At 44.3% G+C, this 26417-nt stretch overlaps 1 protein-coding gene across 1 annotated transcript in view; it reads right to left on the bottom strand.

The window, feature by feature from the left end:
* SEMA3D (semaphorin 3D) overlaps positions 1-26417 on the bottom strand; it is a 380678-nt gene that overhangs the window by 266565 nt on the left and 87696 nt on the right. The window contains exon 2 of the mRNA XM_086919762.1: positions 10109-10293. Coding sequence (XP_086775888.1) covers positions 10109-10253 — 145 coding nt within the window. The 5' untranslated portion in view covers positions 10254-10293. The remainder of the gene's footprint in view (positions 1-10108; positions 10294-26417) is intronic.

Here is a 26417-nt window from a genome sequence, read left to right as displayed (position 1 = left end):
TTTACTGAACAGTGTCAAATTCCTGGAGGACAGAGCCGAGGATGCGGAAGGTAGGACACGCAGGAACAACGTGCAATTGGTCGGGGTTCCGGAGAAATGGGAAGGGAGGACCCCAGAGGAGCACATGGAACAGTGGCTGAAAGACATACTACCGGAGGGATCGCTCTCCCCGCACTTCGTAATAGAACATGCTCACAGAGTCCCCACCAAACCTCTAACAACAGGCTCCAACCCGAGGCCAATGCCGCTCCGTATCATGAACTATTGAGACAGAGACTCCATACTGCGCGAAGCACGCAAACTCCAAGATATCCGGATTGAAAATGCGTCAGTAATGTTCTTTCCGGACTACACCGTACAGGTACAGCGGCAAAGACATTCCTTCATGGCGGTGAAAAAACGCCTGAGGCAGTTGGGCCTGCAATACTCTCTGCTGTTTCCTGCGAAATTGAGAGTAGTGGCCGGGGAGCAAACTCCTTTCTTCACAGACCCCACAGATGTGGAATCATGGCTGGACAGCGGTGTAGATACGGACCCCAGAGCGACTGCATGACCTGCGCCCCGGCGACAATCCGAAGGCAACAGAAGAAGGCGTAGACCCCGCCAGAGGTCACAGACAGGGGCACAAAAAGCGACAAGACCTTCCCCCCCAGCGGACGCCGCGAGAAAGGAGAAACAAGATGCCCTCCGCCTAGTGATGGAACTCAGCAGATCCCCTGCGCAGAGCGACGTGGCGGGCGGCAGCGTGCAGGAATTCCCCAGCGACGACAAAGTCATTTATGGTGTACCAGACTCCCAAGCCTCAGAAGAACGACCGGATGTCACTCCCCAAACGGCGGACTACATCAGCTAACTGCACAGCGAGATCAGCAATCTTTAGAGACATTTGCCAAAAACTACCGCAGCGGATCTGACGAAACACACCAACAAGACCGCGACGCTGCGGCGGCAGGGAACACACACAGCAGCGAACTCCACCCTCGACCCTGAGAGTTAAGCATGAGACAAACACACGCCAGACGCCTCCTCAGTGGGCAAGAGACCAAGAATCGACACTGGGTGCCCGTCCTAAGCCGAGGTGCAAATACAGAGACGCTTCGCCTTGCAGCAGATCGATTGGAACACGTAAAGTATAGTGTTTAATGCATGTACAAATGGGGTTCCCTGTATGCAAGGGCCGTTTAGACTGGCACATTCCTCCCGGGAAGGCAGTGGGCCTTCATATAACGACTTTACTGACTCGAAACCACTAATCAAGTGCGCATAGCACAACCACCCCCTTAGACTTAAACTTTGTTGCTCTCCTAGAGAGTATGGACGGGAGCACGTTTCGCATCCGACCTTTTGGTATTTTGAATGTTCATAATGTTCATTGGCTCATTGTTCCGTTAGCCATGTTTCTTTCCCCTCCTCTGGTCTCAGTGAAGTGGTGTGCCAACTTAAGTGTCTACTCGATTGCAGGGAACGTTTGCTCGATGGTGGGCGTGGGATGCGCGGGGAAGTGGTGGGAGGTCTGGGAGCGGGACACTATTAGAAAGATGTAATGTCAGCCATTAAGATATGTACGTGGAATGTGAGGGGTATACATACACCATCCCGGCGTTACCAAATCTACTCGTACCTCAAACGCCACCACATACAAATCGCCCTCCTGCAAGAAACACACCTTAGCGCCACGGAAACTCCAACACTACGTCGCAGATGGCGTGGACAATTATATGCTACGGGTTTCTCATCTTATGCTAAGGGGACACTGGTGTGGATCAGGCCGGGCACTCCATGGACCACATTGGACGTACACATAGATCCCGGGGGGAGGTACGTAGTAGTCCACGGCAGGTTGGATGGGAACCCACTGGTATTGGCCTCAGTGTACGCGCCCAACGCAGGGCTGGCGGATTTCCTTGCCCAATTGTCACACACGTTGGCCCCATGGCATGGTATACCCTGGGTGCTCGGTGGGGACTACAACAGCTCATTAAATCTAGCCCTGGACCGCTCCCACCCTCCACCACCCAACTCGCAGGCACAAAATACCGCGAACACACTTCAGGCATGGTCCACACAATGGGATCTACATGATGCGTGGCGCAATCGTAACCCACACTCCAGAGTCTACTCATATTATTCGGGAGCACACGCCCTACATGTACGCCTTGATAGGTACATGGTAACCAGTGAGATCCTACCACATGTCACGGACACCTGCTACATGGGCCGCACACACTCTGATCACAACCCACATCTATTGGATCTGACATGGGAGCAACCACGGCCCCGATACCCACATGGAGACTACAGCCTGACCTACTACTAGACGGCCCGTTTCGAAGCTCCATATGCACACAAACGGCACAATATTTCGAGGACAACTCTGGCACGGCATCAACACCGCAGATTGAATGGGACGCTTTTAAAGTGGTCCTCAGGGGACAATGTCTAGGCACCCAGGCCCATTCCCGATGACAATTAGAAGCAGATCTCAGACGCTTAGAGTCAGACTTGCTGCAAGCGGAACAAGCAGCAGCTACAGGCGCGAACACTGACTTATTAGAGGCGCGGGCGGAACATGACAGACTGATTGACAGGTTGAAACATGTTAACTACACGGCCCACTCAGCCCGCACACATCACACTGGGGACAAACCTGGTAAGCTGTTGGTTTGGCTGATACAACGTGAGGAGCGCACAACGCCCGTAACGGCGATACATCCAGTTGCTGGCCCAATGGTGTACACCCAGGCGAAAATCCATGAGGCCTTTGTGGCGCACTATAGTGCGCTATATGTGTCCCGTCTACTGACAAAACAACTAAGCATGGGCGGAAAATCCGTTCCGCTCGCGGATTTTGCAGATTTTCGGTAAATTCGCAATCCGCAAACGCTCGGGAAATTACCAAAAATCCGCAAATTCGCACGCAGCGGATTTTTTTTCTTGGTGATACAATTTTGCGGCGTGCGGTGTAAGTTTGCAATTGTGAACATGTAGGTGCGGCGGGCAGCAACAATCTCGCACTCGCGAAATTACAAAATTTGCAATTCTGCACAAGAAATCCACTAGCAAGCAGCATAGACCTTCTGAAAATGATGATTTTTATCAGAATAACTCCTGAGGTTGACATTTGCCTGCCCTTTTTTGGATTTGAGGCCTTTTGACTTTCTTTGTATCACTTTTGGATTAGAAATAAACTTTCACAAGTAAGTTTGTTGGCATTAAATTTGCTGTTCTGCAGAAAAACGAGTTTTGCTAAACTGAAAGCACTCAGCAGCAGGTGCAAAAGTTCAAATTCATCATTAGTAACCATTCCCTGTAGTGCTTCCTGACTGGGGCCCCTCCAGAGTTCAGTTGCTAGTTGCAACAATTATATGACCCTGCTCTGACCCTCACAGGATCATAGAATAGCTACAAGTAGGCCACAAAGGTCCTGGAAAAAAAATTGCACTGCAACAGAAAGCAAATTACAGATAAGGAAGCAGGTGCAGACTGGAATTTTAAAACAGTGACACATTAATAAATCAACCCCAAATTAATTCATGTCAGTTGAAGCAGGGCAGGTGTGCTTGCTTTTCCCCCCCATAATCTACAGTGATGATGAACCAGAGGGTGGCATTGATGTACCAGAGGGTGGCATGGGTGAAACAGAGGGTGGCAGTGGTGAAACAGAGGGTGCTGGGAACCTGTGATGATGAACCAGACGTAGAAACAACATAATCGCGACCGTTGCGAGCCGACATGTAAGTTCGCAATTGCGAACTGGTACAAAACCCTCGCGAACTGGCAGAAATACTTGCGAACACAAAAAAAAAAATCCGCAAATTCTCGAGAATTTGCGGATTTTGCGGATTGCGAGTTCGCAAATCCGCAAATTCGCGAACGCCAGATTCGCAAAATTCGCCCATGCCTAAACACAACCCACCATTAATGCGTATCTAGACGACGTTGCGCTGCCTGCCCTAACGGATGACCAACAGGATGACCTAGGGTCGCCGTTGGTAGCAGACGAACTACGTGAAGCCATCTTTGCCCTCTCCCAGATGGGCTGCCAGCGGAATATTATAAAGCCTGCTCCGATATCCTGACCTTGGAGCTCCTCAAGGTGTATGCAGCCGCACTGGAAGACTCTGCTTTGCCCCAGTCGATGAATGAGGTGACACTGGTGTCTCTTCTTAAACCGGGCCGAGATGGCACACTCCTAGGTTCGTATAGACCACTAGCGCTGCTGAACACAGATTATTAGATACTGGCGTCGACCCTAGCCCGACGCCTGGCAGCCCTGGTACCCGTCTTGATACACAGTGACCAGAACGGATTTGTGCCCACTAGATGCACCTCCCAAAACATACGGAGGCTGTTCCGAGTGCAGACATACGCAGTACAGGATTGGCCAAGATCAGGTTGCCTAGTTCTAGACCTAGAGAAGGCATTCGATTCGGTCGAATGGCCCTACCTGCTGTCAGTGTTGCGCAAGTTCGAGCTAGGGGATGACTATATTGAACTGGTCGGATTGCTGTACAGACACCCCGTGGTGCGAGTCCGCACGGGTAAGCTGATGTCCGACGCCATTAGGGTGCGACGCGGCACCAGACAAGGCTGCCCACTGTCCCCACTGCTCTTTTCGCCGGCAATAGAACCCCTCGCTGAGGTATTGCGCAACAGGGGCACGCACTGGGGTATCCCACTGGCAGACGGTGTACACATAGTCTCGCTATATGCGGACGACCTACTCTTGTATGTCAGGGACCTCACCCAATTACCACCGGAACTCTCAGAAATCTTCCGGTCCTTCGAGATCATGTCAGGCCTCAAAGTGAACTGGGCCAAATCAGGGGCGTATTCATTCAATCCCGACATCCCAGATCCTGAAATTAGGATTAATGGCGAACAATTGCCATGGCATCACACCGCGTTCAAGTATCTGGGAATATATATTTACAGAACACCCCCGGATATCCTGGACGGCAACCTAACATGCGCCATAACGTCCATAAGGTCCCAAATTGCCTTTTGGAAGACTCTACCGCTCAATGTGCCGAGCAGAGTGACGTTGACGAAAATGATTGTTCTACCCAGACTCCTATATTACTTCGCTAACATCCCGGTATACGTCCAGGTCCGCACTTTCAAAGACTTAGCAACCATGATTAGAGACCTGATATGGAACACTGGGAGACCCAGAGTGGCCCTGCAAAAACTGTATACGCCAGTCAGTGATGGTGGCCTCGCAATGCCGAACCTAGAACTTTACTACCTAGCTGCGCAACTACAGTGGGTAACTGCCTGGCTCGATGGTAAAAACCTGGAAGACACGGCCACGGCAACAGATGTGCTGTCCTCCACACAGATACATGCCTTATTCCACCCCCTGGCACACACGAGGAAAACATCGCAACTACATGTAGATGTGGCGGTAAGATGCTACGCCAGGAGCTTAAGACTCACAAAACACACCAAACCATATGCCCCAGCACTCCCGCTCCTAGGCACCCCCAAGACCACATCCGTTGTCACGGAAGCGGCACTGGAACACTGGACATGCACAGGAGTGTACGCCAATGGTACCCTGATACCTTTCGCGACACTGGGTAATGACACGGGTCTCCCAGCGGGACAGTTCTTACAACACGCCTCCATAGTAATGGCATACACACAACGGTGGGGTAACATCACTGAGGAACTACCTACACATCAATTGATACAGAGCCTACATGTCATGGGGAACGGTACACATGTGGTGCACTGGCTGACTCAAGCACTATTGTCGCACACGCAGCACACTCTACAAACACTACGTGACAAATGGGCAATTGACAGGGGAAGGGACTGGACGGATAAGGAGTGGACAATGGTACTAACAGGCCCCAAGAACATCCCCCGCAACGCACGCTTCAAACTGATCCAGTTTTATATACTGCATCGGGCATACCTCTCACCTGACAAAATTAACCAGTACTTCCCGGGCGCCGCAGCTAGCTGCCCGAGATGTGCACTGGAGGGAGCAGACTTGCTACATATGCTGTGGCAATGCCCACAGATTCAGACATACTGGCGGACTGTGCTATCAATACTAGAACGATGCACGGCCATGCCGATACCACACACATGGGAGGCATGCCTACTAGGCTTATACAAGCGGACCAAACGTAATAAAGTACCCTCTCGTTTCTGGGACGTTGGCCTCCTCATGGCCAAAAGACTGATCACCAAACATTGGAAGCGAGCTGCCCCACCCCTGGCGGAACACTGGCGCACCTACCTAGACAACTGGGCGAGAGCAGAAAGCACAACCCTCCATAATGAGGAAACGGCAGGACTGAGACAGTTCCCAATCGCGACATTATGGGATGAGACGCTAAGCTCCTTTCATAAAGAATGCCAAATAGTAAGGAACCCCTCAAACGACTCCCCCTCTAGGAGAGACCAGGAGGCACTGAACGGAGCAGAGGATATAAGCCAAAACCCTGGTACCCCCGACAGGGAAACACACGACCACCCGGACATTGCCATCGGTGCGCCTATTGACAGCACCCCACACTGACCGCCATGGTGATACCCCACCCACCGCTCTCCACGCCCCAAGCACCTCCCGCCGCCAACCCATTGCCCTCCCCAACGCTGGACACAAACCCATAGTCACTATTCAATGGCACCCATGAGCCCCCAGTACATCGATGCACCCTCAAACCGACGCACGCACCACATTTCCGAATTAGATAACCATAACCCCCCTCTCCTTTTTTCTTTTTTTCCTTCATTGTTTATCTTGAGATGTCACACGGTTGGAACATTTGTGATGAATCATTGTCATGATGTATGAAGCGGAGAACTACTGTATTGTGTGATACGCCCCGCGAACACGGCAGACTTCTCTGAGGTGTGGAAATATGTATGATGTAACATTCACATTTTATTTTCTCCTGTGAATTCAATAAAAGATACTTAAAAAAAAATACACAATTGAGAGGCACACAAGGCATACACAAGTGTAGAACCATTACAACCAGGCGAAATGGCAGACACCACAGACAATAGGAATGATCTAAATGTTATATCTTGGAACTAGAGCGCGCTGAATAACCCGCGGAAAAGGAGACAGGTGCTGGGATATCTCGATCGCCATCATGTCATGGTGGCCCTACTGCAGGAAACTCATTTACAACCCAGTAGCATAACCCAATTTGCAACTAAATGGGCGTCCCATAGATGTTTTGCATCATACTCTGGTTATTCCAGAGGAGTAGCCACCCTCATTAGGCGTGGGGTCCGGTTCGTGTTGGGGGGGATGGAAGTTGATGTAAATGGGAGGTACTGCCTGATTTGGGGGAAACTGAATTCACCTGATGTAACCATAGCAAACTACTACGGACCCAATACAGATGACACACAAGCCTTGCTCTCACTGTGGGGAAAATCCAGACGCTAGGATCCACATATGTTATATGGGGGGGAATTTAATACGGTAGTAGACCCACCAAATGACCGATCTCATGCGCCGGCAACGCTCCTAATATTGGTAAAAGAGAATAAGGGGGCTACACTGAATGGGTCTTAATATAGTGAAGATTTAGACCAAGAAAGAGGGTAAGTGAGAAATGCTCACAACTGTGTGATGTTGTCTTTACAGTTAAGGATAACGGAAGGAGTCGTTAAGCTATTCACATAAGGAGGTAACCAAAACCCCTTTTTTTACGACCTCTCGGCTGGTATGAGAAACTTCTCCCGATAGAGGGTAAATATGTCAATATTTGCGTGGCTTTCGCAGTGGCTTACCAAAATATACACGTTGTGCATTGAAGTAAAACTCATTTTTATTTTATTTTATCTCCATGACAGTGTTTTGAAACCCTGGTGTCCAATGCAGTGGCGTAAAAAGTAATTGCCCTGAAGAAATTGCCTGAAAATGGTCCCAGGATGCTTGTTTCCGGTTGAGGGAGGACTATTCCCATAGGGAGCATGGTCAAGACTGATTTGCATGTGGCTGGGTCCAAACTGGGGTGGCAGTGTGAGCAAAAGAAAAGTATGTATTAAACACAGATATGTGCCCGGGGGTGAATGTATAATTGGTTCAGCATTCCATTCATCATTCTTTTGTGCAGCACAGTATAGTGAATATGGTTTACAGTACATGAGAAACAATACTGTAGACTATTTTACCTAAGATTATGTTTTTGTTTAGCACTATCCCTCTTTTTTTTGATCCATCCATGATTGCAAAATTCCAAGCTGAAATAAACACATTTATATGGAACTGTCATACACCCAGATTGGCTTGGAAGAAGATAAGACGTCGACGAGAAAAAGGGGGCCTTGCGGCACCAGATTTGCAGTATTATGGATGGGCCTTTCAACTCTTCCACGTCAGGATGCTTTTAAAGACCCCTAGCTGCATTGGGTGTGGGAAACTATTTTTAGCACTTCCTAAAGGGGAAAAAGTTAGGCCTGCGAATTTTTTGTTAAAGTTTGGTGATCCCAAATATTTAAAAAAAGTCAAGCTAAAGGTACTGAGGGATCTAGCTAGAACATGGGGTAATTTTAGACGTGCACTCAGACTTGACTATTATCACAGTAGGGCTCCACTTTGGGATTGTCCGGGCTCTCCCTCTTGGCTCTTGGATAGTCTAGCTCTACCTGTTAGAGAGGCGGGGCTCACATCATGGGGGGACCTGTTTGTCGAAGGCACGTTACTTCCATGGGAGGCTTTGAGTTCAATAATCGGAACGCGTTTCTCAAGATTTAAATGCCTCCAAATTCAGAGCTGGGCAAACGCTCAAAATCAGGGTAGGGGCAGATTTAAAATAGGTGCTGAGAGTAATCTGGTATCCCATCTGATAGATAAATTACCCTTTAAGAAAGAGATCACATTTTGGTATAATCTCATGATAGACGAGTCTGATGGTGAATTTTTGCTCCCCCACTCGCTCTGGGACACATATATCACTAATATTGATACGGAGATCTTGTGGCTAGAATCGTTTAAAATTCTGGGGGACATTGTGAAACCTTCATGGCTTCGTCGCAACCATCTGTTCACAGTACACAGGGCGTATTATTCTCCATTACGGTAATCAAAATTTCCTAATAACGCTCTGGTTGCTTGCCCCAGATGCGGTTTGGTAGCGGCATCAGATGTACATATGTTTCTCGAGTGTCCATCCCCAACATCGTACTGGAATGAGATCTGTGTGTCCCTCTCCCTAGCTGTAGGGTCTCAAGTTAGTCCTTGCCCAATGTTAGTCTTTTTTGGCATTTTCCCAGAGCTTTGCGACATGGGTAAAAAATTGGTCTTCTATGCCTGTTTGCTGGCTAGAAGAGAAATATGTAAACAATGGAAAGATAAGACACCACCACTTCTAATAGATTGGCGTGCTTCTATGCTACAGACTTCAAAATTAGATATGGTCAGAGCTGGGAACCCAAATAAGAGAAGATTTTGGCTTCTATTGAATTGGTAATCATGGAAAATAATAGCATGGTTTTTTTTCCCCCATGTCCTATGATTACGCTGCTTGGAAGGGTTTCCTTTGGCTACACATACCCTATAAGGGTGATTTCGGCTACAAACTGGGTATTATATAGCAGCATGCTAGCCTAGATGGTACCATGTGACGAATAAGAGGGTGGCGCTCTGCACTGCGGGGTACCCCGATAGGAATCGCTATTACACCCCCCCGCCCCCAGTATATCTGGGTCAGTGTTCCTGTCATCTTCTCTATCTTTCTGTTACTATATGGTCACCAAGGGCGAATATGAGGACAAAAAAAAAAACAATACTGTAGTACTACTTTTATATTACAAAATGCAGTTTAAAATATATGCCAGAGTGTCAAGTACAAAAAAGCAAATGCTTGCCTACATGGGTTAAGCAAAATCCTAGGATAACAAGTAACAAAATATTCAGATCATAGGAAAGATATGGGTCGTCCATGTTTTCCAAACTGGCACGACATGGGGTATATGAGATGAAAACAAACTGATTGAACAATTACCCATTGGCGGATCATTTGCATCTATCTATCAAACATTTTAGGATTTTAAAATGTATTTTTTTAAAGGATAAGTGCAAGCATTTAGGTATTAAATTAAAACACAAAAAATGAAGCTAAACCTTTACCTTTGTGTGAAAGTTTTAACCTTGGAATATTCTGCTTCAGTGCTTCAGTAAACGGTAGCATCATAATCCATAGAAATGACAGCATTGTGTAGAGACGCCGCAAATTGAAATGTTTGCCCCAAACTATCAGCTTTTCTGTATTCATGATGATAAAGGTTTGTACTGCTGGATAAATATATTCTTTGCTGTGGATAGAAATGGGAGAATTGTGAGTTTTAATAACTCACGAAAATAGGTGCAAACTGCACAACCCGAACATAATTTCGTGGGAAAACCATTTTTATAGTTATAAACATCAAGACGTTTTTCTTATTTAACAATTCTTTTTTGTTCCTTTAACCATGCTTTATCAACGTTTCAACTTAATCTCATACTTTTTATGCCTAGTCTGTATCCACGATAAATAAAGTTGATATGGGAATAAAGTTATGAATGTTTTCTTTTGATGTCAGTGTTAGTAGTTGAGTTTGACAAAGCACACATTTAGAAATTATATGGCACTTTAAAACTAAGAGGAACCATGAGCAAAGTGGCTTTATTCCTCATCCAAAAAATGCAAGATGAAGCATGGTTCTGAAGGAGGCAATTGAGTGTGGTTAATACGGAACAATGTAAACAGTATGTTCAGTACAAAAGAATGCATTTCACTGTGCAGTATAAACCCGATTGCCAGCTTTTGACCATGCCTGTTACCCCATCCTTTAAGGGGTGGATAGGGCATCACATGAAGCTTTAGTTCTTTTACACCAAATTACCATGATGAAACCTTCGTGTTTGAAAAGTAAGTTCAATAGTGGACTAAGAATCGATTTACAAACCGTAACACCTCGTACATGCAGGCATGCATTGTGGCGTCGTGAACGTGCTGAGGTCATGCTGGTACAGCAAACATGCATCATGAACAACATCTACATGGAAGTGCCCTTTAGGGATGTCTCATCATTAGCCAAGTGAGCTCTTTTTGGGAGGGAGATTGCCATACGCTTTAGGCAACATACTCTGCATATGTGCTGTCATTTCACTTGTAGGTATTGTACTTACATAGCAAACACAAAGTACACATGAACATCACCAACACATCTCCTGGCGAAGAGACAGAAAAAAATCACTTGATCTTTTAGAACGAAGCAGAAAGCATGTAGCTAATTAATAATAAATAGGCATAAGATAACTTTGTAAGGAAAAACGCATCTCCTCCCTAAAGGAAAGGACCAAAACAGGACGAACAAAGAACACATACCATTCAACATGCCTAAGCTTTCCTACTAGTCTGTCAGCCTTCTTCGGGTGAAAATATTGACTATGAGAGTCGTAAGTAGGCCAATAGTGCAACAAACCCCATAGAAATACAGAAACCCCAGATAAAATGGGTGCTATTGGTTATGCCAAAGAGGTTGTCCACACAAATATAACTCTATCACAACCTTTCCTATGTGAAGCAATAATGGTCTTATGGCATAGCCTTGCACTATGGCCCAGGAACACAATTTACACCAAATGATGTAAGTTGAGTCTCTGCCTCACACCAATGGTCAGGTCCACACTCAGTTATGACACTAATTTCTGCAAGACCTACACACCTTATAGAGCCATATCAGTAGTGGCTTTACATTACACAGTTATTGATACCAATACAGTGCTATTTTAGACTCTCGAAGCATAGATTAATCCTTTGAAAAACACATGTATTGATCTAATGCCTGCTTTCACATGACTGCTCTCACCACCATCCTTGCGTAGGCGACACCTCTGTTGAGCAATAATGGTGCAAACATATATTACAAGAATTATTGTTCATATAACATTGTAAATGTGATAGATTCTGCATCATTCAGCATGGCCAGAAGAAAATAAATGCAGCACTTAATTCCTGTGAATGAATGTAAACTCAGGGATTTTTTGTATACAATTGTAACAATACCCTAAATTAAACAGTTTACACCAAGTCAAATGAAAAGTAAACAAATACCATAAAACAAATCTTACAAATATTGTACCAAAATATCAAGCATAGGGAAATGGAGCCATATATAAAACAGCAGTATCTAACATTAATTTGGAATTTAGTAATAGAATGTTTTACATCCCAGAGCAACTTTGATTTTCCTTAGGCAAAACGGGTTTCTACATATTACTTGTCTCCTGTGCCCCCTTTAGGATCTTTAGACGTTTTAAAGAAATGGATTCCTTAAAAAGGCGTCCACTTCAAGCCAGTGGAAAACCATTTAGGACCTAGTAAATCCTGTTAGGATTTCCATCTACAATACAATACAAAAAGGAGTTAGTCGACTTCTTCGTTGCTAGATTCAAAAGTGTCCAGTGGACCATTCCGCCTTACCAGTGTAAAAGCTTTACTTAGTTTTTAGAAGTGTGCATGGTGCTCTTTTTGAGATGTTATAGGTAGGTTTTCTTTTTTATATAAAGTTTGCTTTCTAATGCTATTACTTATGCTCACTATTTTGGGAAATTGGGGGCTTTAATCATGGATTCATCCCTTATGTAAAGATCTTCCATTATAAGGTTTTATTAAGAGTTGGTTCGGGATTGTTGTCTAAAATCATTCCCAGATTCATTTAGAGCAGGAAGTATTTGTGCAAGTTTCTTTACGGAACCCTTCAAGTTTAGAGGAATAATGTCTTGCATACATACATTTTGTGAGATAAGCATTACATACTTATTTACAATGTATGATCATTTTTTTCTTGCCAATCTTTCTTCAAGTTTGTTAATGTCTCAGCATATGAGTCTAATGGGCAACAGGTGCCCTTTGACAATCAATGTTGTTCTACCAGAGAAGCATCTACTTTTTGGACAGAAGCTCAAGGAATTCATTGTCAGAAATACATAAGTCTGCTACTTTAGTTTCTGTGCACTGTTTTCTCCTTAGATGTAGCAACTCATACTTCTACATGGTGTGTTGCCTTGTACTGAATATTCTTTATTATTCATTGCTGGATATTCACACATTTTTAAAATAGTATAGTTTTCAGCATGTATCTATTTCTGTGGGTATGACATCATTTAGGTTATGCTTAGCCAATCTGCTCATATATGAAGAAGATTTACTGTGAAGATTGGACACAGAGGTAATGACCCAAATACTTTTCAGTAACCTTTATTGCTCCTACTCCGTGCCATCCTCATCACAGTCCTGCTATCCCTCCTTGCTCTGCCCATATGCTGCCATCTGATGCTTGGTACTTCAATCCTCATAAAGGGGATTATGGGCATTTATGGGCATTAGAGGACAGTTATTGGAAGGAGTAAAAACTAAAGTAGGACAAGAAAAAGGAGTGTTTTCTCATTATAGGTATAAGTGAAAGAGTTGATGCAGGAGGTATAGGGCAAAGATTTCCCCGTCTCAATAATGGTATTCCTATGTGTGATAAGGACTGTGATGAGGAATATATATGCTGGGTTTAATGAGACTGCCTGTAAGTCATCTGGTCATTAAAGAAATAGTGTTTGCTTGGAAATGTGCCTAAATTGTTTGTGACTGCTGAAAGAACTGTAAAGCTAATTAATTAAATTAATCAGTATATAATATTTATTCAAACACCAACAACAGATATTTGAATAGTTGGATGTGAACTGGATTTTTCAATACAACACAGAGCATGTTAACCAAAACTGTACCAGATATTACATTCAGAGCAGAATACTAAACATTAAATGGCCCTTCTATTTCCATTAACCCTTGTCAGAAAGTGAAATCTTGTGATTGTTTGTTTCTGGTATTTTGAAAACACACGCCTTGCAGAACAGATACTTGGTTAACAACATCAGTACAATGCCACAGTGTAAGAAGAACAACTAACATTCTTCATAATGTAATATCATTTTAGAATTCGTTTTTTTCATTAATAGAAACTGATTCTTTCATAGGATTTGAGGTACAATGTCATATAAAAAATATGACATTAGTAAAATGTATTGAGCAAGCTCATTACTTTTAAAGCATAATATACATTGGTAGCTTTCTCAACAATTACAGACTCTACCCGGTGGGGAGAATGACACTACTCTGGTAGCACGTCTTCTCAATTCTGGCTCCAGTCTCGCCCCACGACAGCAGTGCATTGAGCGTGAGAAGCACCCCCATGTTGGAGGCCCTGCAATGTTTGTCATGGGTTTCGTAGCCACATCCTCGAGCTACACTTGGCTTATGGTGGGTGCAAGCCACTTATTCCACATGGAGGGCTTTGGGCTCCTGGTGGATTCTATGGTGCGCCAGCCAGCCTGAAAGCCCTGAAAGCCCTCCCTCTCTCCATATGTGGCTTGCAAGGTTAGTGGTGCTACATTATGTTGTGGAGGTGTATTTCATGAAATAACTTGTTGGGCTAATTACATTAGAGGGCACCCACCGTCTAAGCTCCTGCCTTGAGTTGTCACTGTCACTGTTACCATTCTGCTGTTGATCCCTAACTTGGCTTGGGATAAACTATGGTTAGGTTTGGCTTCTTGTCCTAAAAAAAACTTGGTACATCAAGAAAATGCCAGCCAAAATGCCTAAATCGGCCAAATCTGCAAAAGTTCCTGCAGAAAGGAAGAAAATCCTGCCAGAGTTAATGAGCGGCTGGAAGAGGGCGCCAGGATTCTATAGGGTGCTTGCAGCTGTGCGGGCCATGCAATGTGGAATGGAAGAAAAGAAAGGCTCAATTGCCAGCTCTCCAGATATTACCCCTGCGAGCACCTCTGATAGTTCTCCAAGCATCCCGTTGCCTACGGTTGTAGAGGCCAGGGGTACGCTGGTGATGGAGAGGGAGTAGAGTCCTTGGGAGCTAAGGGGCGACAAAGGGTGCAGGTGGACATGGTGGAGGAGGCAGTGGACATGCAAGATCCTCTAGCACTATCGCTAGAATGACTGAGGCAGGTCGCTGAAAAGTAAGAGGAGGATCAAGGAGATCAAGGTGGCTGGCATCCTTTTTCACAGGAGGAGAGCAAAAAAGGGGGTTCTCCACTGAAAATACTAAGGATGGTGAACTATGTCCCTTATTACAAACTAGCCAGAACAGTGTCAAGAGTGACACAAATTAATTTATTTTCTGACAGAGGGGCCAGGGTGAAATCCTCAGCAACTCCGAGACTTCAGGCCAGATTGTGGAATCTGTCAGGAGCTAATCAGGGGTAACTATTAGCAGTGACTGTGTCAATGCTGATTCAGATGTGCCAGGAGTGCTGCCACTGGTCCTTGGGGGGGGTGGGGGGGGGTCTAGGACCATACAGATCGAGGGAACTGAGGCTTTGCTCCCCAAGGCTTGGCCACTATACTTCAGAAGCTCGTAAAAGAGGTGGAAGTTATCAAAGTCACACAAGCAAAGATGGCGGATGAATTGAGACAGTTGTTAGACTTTGTCTGTGTAGAGCTCGGCGTCTCTTTTACCGGCTAATTGAGATGGAACAAATAGTGTCTGACTGTGAGGTTAAGATACATAAACTGTAGAAAGTTAGTGAACACCTGAAGGTGAACACCTGGAGAAGGAGACAGTATGGTTTAAAGAGAAAAAGGAGCAGATGGAAAACAATGAGAGGAGATCTTACCTCGGATTACGGGTATTCCAAGGCATAGATGATGTATAAAGTTGATGGAAAATTTGATACAGTCATTAGTAACTCCTACATTCAAACACAACTTAACAATCACACAAGCCAATCATGTTCCAGCACACATTGAAGGTCATGAACAGCACCCTTACACTATGCTGGGTAACTTCACAAAATTAAAGAGAAGATTCTGACAAAGGTGAAAAAGGCCTTTAAGTCTGTGGAAAATTTCAAATTTTGAGTTTCTTCAGACATGGCAGTTGAATCTGCAAAGAGGTGTTAGGAATTTAAAACTCTGATTCCAGAATTTTAGGCTGCTGGGGGGGAGGCCTTGATAATCAAGTTCTCTAAACTCAAAGTGTTGTTCAAGTGCTCTTTTAGAATACTTGGTAATGTGGCAGAAGTCACTAAGTTCTTAGAGTCAATGCTTTAATTGGGGTGTGCAGCTTGTTTGAGGTTCTGTCTGGATTATTTCAGGGGTGCCAACGGAAGGAGAGAAAGGGGGAGTAATGGGTATCTGACATTGAGACAGGACAACTCTGTGAGAACTATGGAGGTCTGCAGGGTTGGGAAAATACTTTTAATGGCTGAAAGCCATGTAGTTGTGTGGGTCTAATGTTCCCATTTGGTGTGTTTTTTTTGTCCACGTCTGGTGTAAGAAAGTATGTTGCTATGTATTTTTGCTGAGGGGAGGGTCAGGAAGGGAATGACAGAAGGCTTTGGCACTGTGTCATGGTGCCAATTACCACCATGGCATGTAGGAGGGTGGACGAGGGGGTTGTTGGAGGTTGAGGTCAGAGGGAGGTTCAGGGTGCTTGATAAAAAGAGGTCCAGAATGGTGGAAAGAAGAAAAATATACCAGTGTAGAGTGAAGAACTCTAAGAAGGTGAAATGTGGGAGGGGTTTATCACGGAAAAGCCTGGTGGGCTGATGTTCTTGATATGGTAAGGATTTAAAGAGAGGGCAGGGTAGAGAGCTCCAGTTGGGATGAGGTGGTTTGACCATAGAGCTTGGAAAGAGATTACTGCAATGTTTTTGGTCATGCACACTTTATTAATGGTTTGAAAGCACTTTTTGAGGAGGCATGTAGGTTACGTATCTTAGGTGGCACTTTTGAAATCAGATGCACTTTAAGCTCCTGGCTGACACTTTTATGTGGTTGCCCTTTTGCACTTAGCACTTTAGGCACTCTAAGCACTTTTATTAACTATGCCTAACACCAGGGAGTGGAGGGTATCTGTGAACTCTGAAGTGGTCTCTTTTACTGTTAGGGGACTCATAAATAAAAATAAGCTGCACGCCATACAAGCCTGGGTGGAGGATGATAGTACCTTGGTAGTATTGCTACAGAAGACTCATATATCAGTAGGAATACTATTTAAGCATTGGGCGGTGTTAAAAATGGGGGTTGCTAGTTGGCAATGGCTTGCACCTTTGTCCAAGTAAGGACCCTTCTTCCTAGTCAGGATATAGGAGTTACACTCATAAAATAACCCCTGCTCACCCCCTTGGTAGCTTGGCATGATCAGTCAGGCTTATTCTAGAGGCAGTGTGTAAAGCATTTGTACATAACCAAAAGTAATACAAAAGGACACCACAACAGTTTAGAAAAAAATCCTATATTTTTTATATACTCAAGACAGGACCAAAAACTATAAAAATCCACAATACAATATTTAGAAATCTTCTGTTATCAAAATAACCTTGAAAAACTATTCCTTGAAGTCGATAGCTCCATCTGAGGCTATCATAGAGTTGTGAACAACAAAGTCCAAACTGTTCTGCCTGACCGCGGCGTCGTTGGCCAGCTACAGTGCCAGGAAGACCCACAAAACAGTACCTTTTGAACTGTAGGGCATCGGCGACCTCTCGTTGAGCTCCAAAAGCACGGCTTTCACAGGCGTCGGTTCTGGAAGTCGGTGCAGGGTCGTCGGGCCCTTGAAGTCACACGCGTTCCAGATTGAACTCCTCGCGTTTGAAGTCAGGAGCGCAGGTGTCGGTGGGTGTTAGTGGCTGTCGGGTTCTGCAAACTACAGCAGTCTGTCATGCGATGCCCTCAAGTCGCAGTGCAAGCATTGGCTCAGTGGTTGCATCAGATGGTGTCGTCAGTGAGACCAGGGTCGCAGTGCAAAGTGATGCCGTGCTTGTCGCAGTGCTGGCAAGTCGTGGTGCAAGCAGCGTCGTCGTCGTTGCTGATGAAAAGGAGTCGATGGCGCCGGCGTTCGTAGGCCAAGGCTGCGGTGCAGAATGAGGGTGGTGCATTGTGTAACTTTACGAGAGGTGCCCTCGAACTTCGATTTCGGCACGGATCGGCGGCGTTGAGGATACCGAGGCAGCATTGTGAAGTGAGGCGGTGCGGAGTGTAGTGCCCACAGGTCGTGGTGCAAGCGGCGGCTCGGTGGCGGCATCAGCAGGCATCGTTGGTGAGACCAGGGTTGTGGTGCGGCGTTGCAGCGATGCCCTCTGCTGTGCCTTCAGGACAGGGAGTCAGCAGCGGCATTGTAGACAGCATCGGGTTGCTTTTTCTGCTGTTGCAGCACAAAACACACTGTCCACAGTGCTGAGGGCTGAAGAACTTGTAGTCTTTGCTGTCCCTGAGACTTCTGAACAGGGGGCAAGCTGTACCTCAAGCCCTTGGAGATTCAAAAAGAAAATAAGTTGGAGAAAGTTCAAGTCTAGTTCTTTCACTGCACAAGACAGAAGCAGCCACTGCAGGCCAACACAGACAAGCACGCAGCAAAGTGGTATTTAATCCTCACAGTTTCTCCAGCTCTTCTTCTTGGCAGTTTTCTTGGTCCAATTGAGTTCAAACTTCTGGGGTGTGGGCCCCAATACTTATACCACCAAATCATTTATTCTCTGAAGGCAGAGAGTGTCTGTACCCAGCCAAAACCAGTTCTGTACTCACTGGTGCAGCTTCCTGGCAGGGAGTGAAGACTGAATTGTGCAAGGCAGACCAGACATATTCAGGTGCAAGGAAATCTCGTCACACTACTCTAAATGCAACACAGGTCTATTCAACCGAGCCCTGACCTATTAGACTTCTGTAGCCGCTGCCCCTCTCCAACCGCTGTCATCCAAAAGCTAGACTTTCAATACACATTAAAGTCTACCCTCCACTCATATTCACTTTGATTTGCACAGACCTGCTTTTAAATTTCGTAAAATCTGTCAAATTGTTTTTTAGCTTTTGGAACTTAGAATTATATTTTAAAACTGTTACAGGCACTCACACTTTTTTCTAGCGCCCAAGGTGAGCTGGTGTATGTTGCACGTAAGAGTGGGTCATTGAGCACACACCATCTTGGTTAGCGCACTAATTGTTGCAAAGGAGGAGGCTACCCTCCTTACATAAACCGATGCAAGCGCACACGCTGCAAGTGCACCAAGGTGTCCCAAAGGCAAGCCCATTTGCGCCCATCCACGCACCGGCTTTGCACTGCGCCAGCCACGCTGCTGGTTTGGGATCACTCTCTACAGAGAGCACCCACCATAGATACACAAGGGAACAGCTCCTGGTGATAGGTGAGCAAGGGGGTTATGCTCCCAATCATATCAACCCGACCCAGGTGAGAACACTCACGGAGAAAGTAAAAGTGGATCGTCTCAAATGTGGACTAATCAATGTTAGATCCCTGGTTAAACATCACCAGGAGAAACATATCCTGGTAGAATCCCTTAACCTGGATGCATTGTTTTGAATGGAAACATGGACATGACGGACTCAGATGTTGAATTGGGGCTGGCATGTCCACTGGGTTATAAGGTGTTACAAGCCGCGGCCCAGTGGGAGAGCAGGTGAAGTTGTATTAATTTTGAAGGACAGTTGGACAGTTGGAATTTCACTCAGACCCCCATTGATGAAGCTATGTGCAGGGAGCTCTTGGGGTTCTCTTTGAAGGTTTTTAAGGGGCATCTCTTTACCGGAATAGTATGTTATAGACCCCTTGGTCTAGCTAGCCCTCAACAACAGACATTTATTGGCATTATTTACAATATGTCACTTACTCACTCCAGAATGGTTATTCTGGGGGATTTAAATCTATGGGCAAATGGGAATTCAGCCCCAGCTTTTAAAGACCTTCTTCAATTGTGTGAGAACTTAAATTTGCTGCAGTTGGTGAAGGAACCAACACATCAGGGTGGCCATATTCTAGACCTAATGTTTTAGGAGGAAAATTTGGCTGAAGGGGAAAAAATGTTACCTCTATGCTGGACTGACCATTTCTCATTATATTCTCAGTGTCCAACTCCAGAAAGAGCAAAGACTCCGCTGCCACAGGAAACTATCTTCAATGCAGGGAATAGAACAAACTGCTAAATATAACAAAACAATCAATCCCTAGTATTCACTGAAAAAGACGCCTTTGATGGAAGTAAATCAGTGGAGGGAAACTATTTGAAATTTTGTAATCAGATCACCAACGTTCTTGATCTGATCATTCCAATGAAAAAATAAAAAAATAAGCATAAGTCGTCAGCCCCTTGGTATAATGAGAATTAAAAAAAATCTAAGGAAGGGCTGCAAGCAAGCAGAAAGAAAATGGAGAAAATGTTATGAGAAAGATGATGAAACAACCTTTAAGGTTACATTGGGTAACTATAAAGGAGAAATCGCTAAAGCTGAGTATTATGCCAATGCCAGATCAGATGCATCTAACAAAGCTAGAAGCGTATTTAAAATATTAAATAGCCTTTTGATGCCCGACTGCATAAAAAACAAGATTATCGCAACTCAAGACCTATGTAATGGTCAAGCAACTTTTTTTGAGAACATTACTAAAATAATCAATAGTCTTGCAGGTAAACGAGAGGGAAAGTGAAATCAGAGCGACAAAGGTACAGTCAGTGATTCAGAAGGAGTAAGGGGCAAGTGAGGACAAGTCAGCGACTTTAGATCACTTTGAAACCCCTACAGAGGAAGATTTTCACAGACACGCTCTAAGCACTGCTTTACGGACCCCTATGGACCCTCTCCCTCATAAAGTATGGAAGGAGCTTAGTGAGGAGCTCTTCCCACAGCTCCGTCAGATCTGCCACCAGTCCTTGAGCAGTGGGGAAGTCTCTGCATGCTGGAAACAAGAAATTATGACACCCCTGTTAAAAAAGCTATGCTTGATCCCCAGTGCCCAAATAAATATAGACCCATTTCTCTTCTACCTTATCCTATTCTAGAGCGCCCGGTCTGTAAAACCCTCTCGCAATATATTCTAGAGCGCCCGGTCTGTAAAACCCTCTCGCAATTTTTAGAAACTAATCAAAGTTTGTAAGATGTACAATTCGGCTTTCACCCAGGTCATGGAACTGAGACTGCATTAGTAACAGTCCTGGATGAAATTAGAATGCGAGCAGTCAGAGGTCAGTCGGCTACATTGATCCTACTGGACATGACTGCGGCATTCAATACAGTCAACCATAAGATCCTTCTGAGGGCGGCTTGTGGAAATTCGGATTGAGGACATGGCACTGAAATGGTTTCAGTCTTACCTTTTGAATAGACAGTGAGCTTTATAAGACTTTATTACATTACATTACATTACACAAACCTAGCAGAGGCACAGTGGATGGTTAGGCAAGAAAATACCTACTTTCTAAAAGTGGCATTTTCAAACACAATGTAAAAATCTCCCTCACTAAAAGATGCATTATAACATTCAGAGTTCAGGCATACTAAACTTTATTTTCCTACCTTGTTCCCAGGGCCAGTTATGTTTATAAGATGTTATTATCAAACTCCCCATTCTTCACTATGGGAACAGGCAGCCTTGCAATGGTGAAACATTAAATACACTGTAATTCACTACCAGGACATGTCACACACAGCAGTACATGTCCTACCTCTAACATGCACAGCACCCTGCCCATAGGGGTACCTTGGACCTACCTTAGGGGTGACTGACATGTAGAAAAAGGGAAGGTTGAGGCCTGGCAAGGAGGTGCACTTGCCAGGTCGGCATGGCAGTTACAAACTGCGCACAGACTCTGTGGTGGCAGGTCTGAGTTACCTTTTCAGGGCTACTATTGTGGGTGGCACAACCAGTGCTGCAAGCCCGCATTTGTAGCATTTGATTTACCAGCCCTGGCACTCTCTGTGCCCCTTACTAGGGCCTCACCAGTAAATCAAATATGCCAATCCTGGAAACACCAATCCATAACATAATTTACAACAGGAGCACTTGCATTTTAACACTGAACAGCAATGAGAAAGTGCGCAGAGACACTAACCAGCAAAAACAGAGTTTAAACCGGGAGGTCAGAAAGCAAAAAGACAGGGGAAACACGCCAAAAGATGCCAAGTCTAACATGCGGGCTATAGAGGCTTTTCATCCACCAAAGCGGCTCATCGGGGTACTGCAGTTTTTCTTGCCAAGAGACTGAGTGCTGAAGTGCTCAACTCTGCTAGTGATATGCATGGTCTCCGGTGTTGGGTTAACTACATAATTTTCTCTAGACGGTTCATCTTTGTGAGTTTTTAAGCCCGAGTGGAGGACAATGCTAGGCAATACAAGTAGCTATTTCTATCATTACTGCAGGTACTAGGGGAGATTATTATGGTCAGGATTTTAATCTACTGCAGAATCCATGAATTGATGATGTGTTAAAATTTAAAAGATAGCTAAAACCTAAAGTTGCGAGCACTACACAGAATTATCAAAAAACCTTTGTACTTATTGACCCCTGGAGGAAGGCCTTTCCGGCAAGAATAGAATTCACCTGCCTAACGCATTTATTTTTTCCTAATGTCAAAAAACACTCACATTTAAGGGTCAGCGAACCCTCCTTAATGACTTTTCGGACCATGCAATTTTTGGTCTGGAATTTTTGTGGAGAGAGTTAGTCCGCGAGTTAGGAGATGGGTCTTTAGTAACAAAATTTGCAAGAGGAGGGTTGGGTTTGGATATGTATGAAGAGATTAGGAGATTAAGGAATTTCTGATTAGGAATCATGGGTCAGCCCCCCTGAATGTGGTGTAGGATGCTTTAAAATCATATGTAAGGGGGCTGCTGACAACGAAATATGTGGAAAATATTAGAAATGTTAACACAGAAAGGGGTAGAATGGAAACAGCCCACACAAATACATTAACAGACATGCAGTGGCACAAAACGTGTGTTTTGAAAACTGCCCTCATTCACACACAAATGTGTGTGACATGCTTCATCATCGAGTCTGCTAACAAAACGCCTTGGCGTAGCCACGCACAGGACGGAGCATAGGGAGGGGGAAACAAAAAACAACATATTTTGGACAAAACAGTGATAATCAGAAACGGTATTGATCAAAAACGTGTGGAGGTAGTCCCTGCCATCCCAAAATGGCGGGGACTACCTCCACACGTTTCTGATCGATAGCGATCTTTTTCACCCCATTGACTAACTAGATTGAGGTAAGGTGGGAGAGTGGACTGGGACTGTTAGAAGTCCTGATGATGACCGGCTTGACCTGCTCAGTGGGGGCACAGTAAGACAGTCGAAACATGTTGGCATTTGCGGTTTAAGGAGGGGTGTTTTGGGAACTTGACATTCTCTATAAACACTTCCCATCCTTTACTATTTTAATCCTGAATGTGGAACCCAGGAATAAAGGTCTGGAGGGTATCCATGAACCAGTTTTAAGCACTTCTATTGCAGCACTTTTTTCTATCACTATACCTAGTCACAGGGTAACACTCATTTTGTTATCACTGTTTTGTCTAATTTATGTTGTTGTGTGTTTCCCCTTCCCTATGCTCCCTCCTGTGCGTGGCTATGCCAGGGCGTTTTGTTAGCAGACCCGATGAGGAAGCATGTCACACAAATTTGTGTGGGAGTGAGGGCAGTTTTCAAAACATACGATTTGTGCCACTGCATGTCTGTTAATGTATTTGTGTGGGCTGTTTCCTCTCTACCCCTTTCTCTGTTAACATGTTATATTAGGGGGTTCGGGTTAGCAGAGATTTATTGACCCTCTCCCCTTTTCCGTGAGTTATAATTATTAGAAATGTCAGCAAACAGAAGCAAGTTCTAGAGAAGGCTGTGAAGGAAGTATATGATAAATTTTTAAGACAACCATCCGCGGCAAATAGAAAAGAGCTGGAAAAGGCGGACATCGATTTCTCTTATACTATTGATGTTGTGCATCCAATCAGGCTTACATGCAGAGGGTATATGAGGATGGTAATTTTACAGGGAGGTATTTAGCTTGACCGACATGAGAACAAGCTGCCAGTAATACAATTCATGGCTGGAAGTTCCCAATTTCGGGGAGTAGGTGTTAAAGAGCAGGGAAAGCTGGGTGAAATTCTGCTTGAACATTATATGCACATTTATAGCCAAAATTAAGTGATTGATAGTGAAGCTATAGGTACTTTTCCAACAGGGTTGGATATCACTTCTCTTACCAAGAAGAATGCAGGAAATATAGCTCACCCATTTGAAAAAGAAAATCCAGATGGGGTGGTAAGAAGCCTTCCAAGCTGTAAGGTATGATGCCCACATGGTTGTCCAGAATAATGTTATGTCATTTCTGGAGGTGTTAGTGGATTATTTTTTGCAGGTCACTAATGCCATCTTGGCAGGTGGACCTATACCTGCTGCATTCAATACGGGGAATGGAGTTAGTTTTATTAAAAAACGGAAAGGATGGGGATGATCCAAATTCTTATCGCCCAATTACAATATTAAATTCAGATTTCAAGATCATAATGAAACTATCAGCTATTTAATTCTACAGTGGTGAAACTGATACATCAGGATCAGAATAGTTGTATTGCTGGATGACAATTAGGGGCTAATACACATTTTGTAGCTGAAACTTTACTAAGATTCCTGCTGTAGTTCTTTTATTGGATGCAGATAAGGTATTTGACCACGTGGTCTGGGAGATGCTTTTTTGTATTTTAGTCAAATTTGGGATACCTACCAAGATCACAAGGTTCATGTGTAAGACATACGAGAATGCTGAAACCACGATCATAGTCAATGCAACCAAGTTTGGTGGACCAGAGATCTGCTGTGGTACTTGGCAGGGATTTCCCATTCATGGTTTGAATAGCTTTTTTTATCGAACCATTAGAGATAGCAATCAGGAAGAATAGGGATATCCACACTCCTATTCTACTAATGGGCAGGATAAAACTGTATGAGGATGACATAATTCTGCTTCTGGAGGCTACTAGGGAGTTGCAGGAAAAGGCCTTTGAGAACTTCTCTTTTATATCAAGTGTTCAGGGGATACAAGATTAATAGAAAGAAAACTAAGGTCATCCTTTGTAATTGTAACCTGGATATATTGCTCCCAGATATAGCCTTTTACGTAAATGACCAGCCAAAGGGATATATGTGCATTGGATATTCTTCAAATATTGAAGATTTATATGATATTAATGTTGCCCCGCTGCTTCAAAAAGTTAAAGCTATGTTTGCATGATGGAGCCCGCTTCTTCTAACTATTCTTGGGAGGGTTTCCTTGACTAAAATTGCTTTTCTCCCTTTGTTTAACTTCTCTTTTCAGCTATACCATCTATTTCAGCAGCATGTTTCTCTATTAAAGTGGAATCTCTTTTTACATCTTTTATCTGGCTGAATAAAACTGCCAGAATGGCACTTGGCACTTTGTATGGAGGGTTGGAGAAAGGTGGTTTAGCACTTCCCAATTTCAGGGATTATTATTTTGGTTATTTTGCACAATCCATGTCCAGATTTATTATGAAGTGAGGTCAGGTGGCATTTTTAAGAACAATTTTATGCAACTGATCTTCACCAAATATGATATTCAAGATGTTTTAAAATTGACAAAATCATCCAAGAAAGTTTGCATAAGAGCCCGGGGTGGTTTTTCAGGAAACAAAGGAATCTTTATAGGGGATATGCAGTTCCTTATATTAATGCGGATACACCCTTAACTAAATTGACTGGGGCCTTGATATGTGTCAAAAAGCAATTTATAAACTGGAGAGGTATGAATGCCTCAATTTTCCTAGAAAGATGTGGGATGAATTAATACATTAGAATTCAAGGTGTGGAGAGGAGCCAATTTGCAGAGAATGCAATTTTATACACAATGGTTGCTTTATAGAACCCAAAAACACCCCAAATTAATCCTGCATAGTCAAGTAGCTGTTTTAGATGTATTTTTGAAGTCACTGCAAATTGGTCCCATGTAATTGTGCAGTGTGCTGCCATCCAAGACTTCTGGAAAGATATACTTGGGTTATTGGAAAAAGTGTGGCAGTTACAATTAGTCCCCAGTATGTAGTAGATGTTAGTGGGTTAGTCCCCAGTATGTGGTAGATGTTAGTGGGTTAGTCCCCAGTATGTGGTAGATGTTAGTGGGTTAGTCCCCAGTATGTGGTAGATGTTAGTGGGTTATGATGCTGCCACTCCCTTAGCGTCCAGATTTCAAAAGGTTTTGGCCCACATGCATCATTGTGTCATTTTGCATTTCTTAATTTGCGAAAAATAAGGAATCGCAAATTAAGAAGTGCAAAATGCTATACATCATTTTTTTCGGTATTTCTTTGTGATTCGGTAAAAATCGCAATTTTTACCGAATCCCAAAGAAATACCGAATTCTTAAGTTAATTTTCGCAATTCCCATTGATTCCTATGGGCCAAAAGGCCCATAGGAGTCAATGCAAATTGCGAGTGGCACTTAGAAAATTTCATGGGTGCAGGGGGGGGGTCCAAAGGACCCCCCCATGCACCCCTGAAATGTATTTTTCGCATCATGTTGCACACACACATGTCCTAAGGACATGTGTGTCCGTAACATGAATGTTGAAAAA

This window comes from Lissotriton vulgaris, chromosome 1_1 (genome assembly GCF_964263255.1).
Source record: "Lissotriton vulgaris chromosome 1_1, aLisVul1.2, whole genome shotgun sequence".
Lineage (NCBI taxonomy): Eukaryota > Metazoa > Chordata > Amphibia > Caudata > Salamandridae > Lissotriton > Lissotriton vulgaris.
Note: the sequence above shows the minus strand (reverse complement) of the source record. Positions and strands in the feature narration are given on the sequence as shown.